Source organism: Octopus bimaculoides, chromosome 30 (assembly GCF_001194135.2).
Source record: "Octopus bimaculoides isolate UCB-OBI-ISO-001 chromosome 30, ASM119413v2, whole genome shotgun sequence".
In the NCBI taxonomy this organism is placed as follows: Eukaryota; Metazoa; Mollusca; class Cephalopoda; order Octopoda; family Octopodidae; genus Octopus; species Octopus bimaculoides.
The window spans coordinates 5,110,488-5,113,537 of NC_069010.1; the positions used below are offsets into that span (position 1 = coordinate 5,110,488).

The following is a 3,050-nucleotide window of genomic DNA, read 5'->3' on the forward strand; positions in this document are numbered from 1 at the left end:
CAGCAAGCAGTCTTAGAAAAAAAATTGATTGAGACAGGCTTGATTGAGACTGCGGCCATGCTGGGGCACTGCCTTGAAGAGTTTTACTTGAACAAATTAACCCATGTCCTTATTTCTTTTTACTCATTTCAATCGTTTGACTGCGGCCATGCTGGAACACCACCTCAAAGGGTTTTAGTCGAACAAATCAACTCCAGGACATTTGTTTTTAAGCCTAATACTTATTCTATTGGTCTCTTTTGCCAAACCACTAAGTTATGGAGATGTAAACTCATCAATTCTGGTTGTCAAGGTGATCAGTGTGGAAGCTAGGGATAGCTGAGTGGTTGGTGAGAACTGTGTAAGCCATGTACAGGAATGCTTTCATTATCATCACCGTCGTTTAACGTCCGCTTTCCATGCTGACATGGGTTGGATGGTTTGACTGAGGGCTGGTGAGCCAGAAGGCTGCACCTGGCTCCAATCTGATCTGGCAGAGTTTCTGCAGCTGGATGCCGTTCTTAATGCCAACCACTCCGAGAGTGTAGTGGGTGCTTTTTACGTGCCACCGGCACGAAGGCCAGTCAGGCGGTACTGGCAACGGCCACGCTCAAAAGGTGAAAGTCGACAATGAGTATAGCAATGAATCTAGTGTACAAGAAGGAATTCATCAAAGATCAGTTCTCAATCCCCATAACAAAGGAATTCGACTGGCTGCCCCTGGGACCATGTTCTTATTGCTGAATCTCTACCAGAACTAGAGAAGAAATTTCAGGTGTGGAAACAAGGCCTGGAATCAAAGGGCCTTAGAGTTCATTTAGTGAATAAGTACCAGATTTTAAAATAATGATTTGTTCAACTAAACCCCTCAGAGTGGTGCCCCTACATGGCTGCTGTCCAATGACTAAAACCAGTAAAAGATAAAAGATGTAGATATTCTCTTAACCTTTCATTTCTCTGTGAATCATCATCATGTACTCTTAACACATCAACATAATTCTTTCTGTCTTTTACAACCCTTTCTAACACCTTCTAGTTTTTTTTATTCTATCTCCCTTTAATCTTCCTTCCATTTCTTTTTCCTTCCAATTCTTTTTCCAATTCTTTGTCTTCAAGCTAACCCCTTACCCTGACGATACCACTGTAGTATTTGTGAAATTCAGCTGTCATTCATCCTGCCTTGCTAACATGATTGTGCATGATTTCTACATTCCAGGCGCCTGATCTGAAGAGCTTTCTTGTGATCAGACAGTCCCAGAGCCCTTTACCTTTCCCAGAAGGAGTCATGTCTCTTGCTTGAAATAGATGGGTCTGTTTGGCTTTGTGTTGAGGTTTTCTGCCACTCCTTTGGAAATTCATTACTAAAAATAGTTTCTGCTAACATCATCACTCTAATTCATATCTCTACGATAATTCATTAGAACTAGCAGGATAGGTTATATTACTAAAGTACAACATAATGAGGCATAACAGCACATTAATTAATTAGTAGATTAGCCTATCCTGTTAATGTTTCAATTAATTTTAAATGTTTAGCTGGAAGAATGTGTCTCCGACTCTTTTATTATAAATTCTTGCCTCTCGTTTGAGTTGTGCATAAAATGGTGGAAAGAGTACAAGAAACGAGCTTTCAATTAACTGCAACGCTTCAACTTCCGCCACATAAAATCATAGTGAACCAGATTAATACAGCACAAAGAATGCTGTCTCTAGACAATCATACGGTGTTGGTTTCATGCTACTCCAGACTGATGGCGAGCAAAGACTCAGAAACATGCCATGGATGCAGGCTTAGCTGGGTGGAGGTGCTTGTCTCCCCCTTGTAAACATAAGGACACAGGAAATGTGTCAAGGCCAACAGGAAGCGGTGCAGCTTCCTAGGTCTAACCAACAGTAGTATTATTCCCTTCAGGGGACTGTCACATTAAGTTGACAGCATTACAACTACTTCATGGTACTTATATTATCGACTTCGAAAGGATAAAAAGCAAATTCAAACTTGGCGGAACAAAAAAATAAATATACTTTGCTTCGTTAAGATGGTGCGAGCTGGCAGAATCGTTAGCACGCCGGGCGAAATATTTAGCGATATATCGTCTGCCGTTACGTTCTGAGTTCAAATTCCGCCGAGGTCAACTTTGCCTTTCATCTTTTCAGGGTCGATAAATTAAGTACCAATTACGCACGCACTGGGGTCAATTACATCGACTTAACCCCTCTGTCTGTCCTTGTTTGTCTCCTCTATGTTTAGCCCCTTGTGGGCAATAAAGACATAAGATGGTGCTTGAGACATACTTTACCAAACATTCTTAAATAAACTAGAGATGAATAATCCAGTTTCAATATAAACACTTTTAAGACATACAGTTTCTATGAAAGACCCAAAAGGTGGTGGTCACAGAGAGTAACATCATATAATTCCTAGTTGTATGTGCAAGTCATTCAGAAATAAGTTTTGTCTGTTGTGTTGCAGGTCTTGCTAGCTGTGAACATTTGATGAGATGCTGTGCTGCTATCCTCACCATTTCTTGTGAAAAACACCTTGTCAACCCAGCTTCCTTTTGTAAATACTTCGGCAAGAACAGGATCTTCTTGACTCAGTCTCAGGTAACTTCTTTATATCTGCAGTCAGGTGGGATTTGTTTTATATTTGTTGGTGTTATTTTACACCGTCTCCTCTTTCTTTCTTTTCTACAGCAGCTATTATAGTCTCTGCTTCTTGGAACTGGCCATGTGTGTGTGTGTTTGTGTAGGTACATATATATGTATGTATATATATATATCTATATATATATATCTATATATATATGTATGTATATATATATCTATATATATATCTATATATATATATATCTATATATATACAAACCAGTGGATAGATTCCACTGAAATTAGATAAATAACCTTCGAACAGACAGTCAGTAGCGCCGCCTGGCTGGAGCTTGGCTGCTCTGCATTGACAAGGGGCAACACCCTGAAACTAGTCTAGTCTGCAGATGCCAAACCAGCAAGGGGAAGCTGCTGACCTCCCCTGTTCGAAGGTTATAAAGGACACAGGTTTCGTGTGTCAC

At 40.2% G+C, this 3,050-nt stretch overlaps 1 protein-coding gene across 2 annotated transcripts in view; it reads left to right on the top strand.

Moving 5' to 3' along the window:
• The window catches only part of LOC106874221 (unconventional myosin-XIX), a 44,386-nt gene that overhangs the window by 23,618 nt on the left and 17,718 nt on the right, over positions 1-3,050 (top strand). For both annotated transcript variants that reach the window (XM_014921876.2, XM_014921878.2), the window contains one exon: positions 2,453-2,586. In XM_014921876.2, the coding sequence (XP_014777362.1) occupies positions 2,453-2,586 (134 nt within the window). The remainder of the gene's footprint in view (positions 1-2,452; positions 2,587-3,050) is intronic.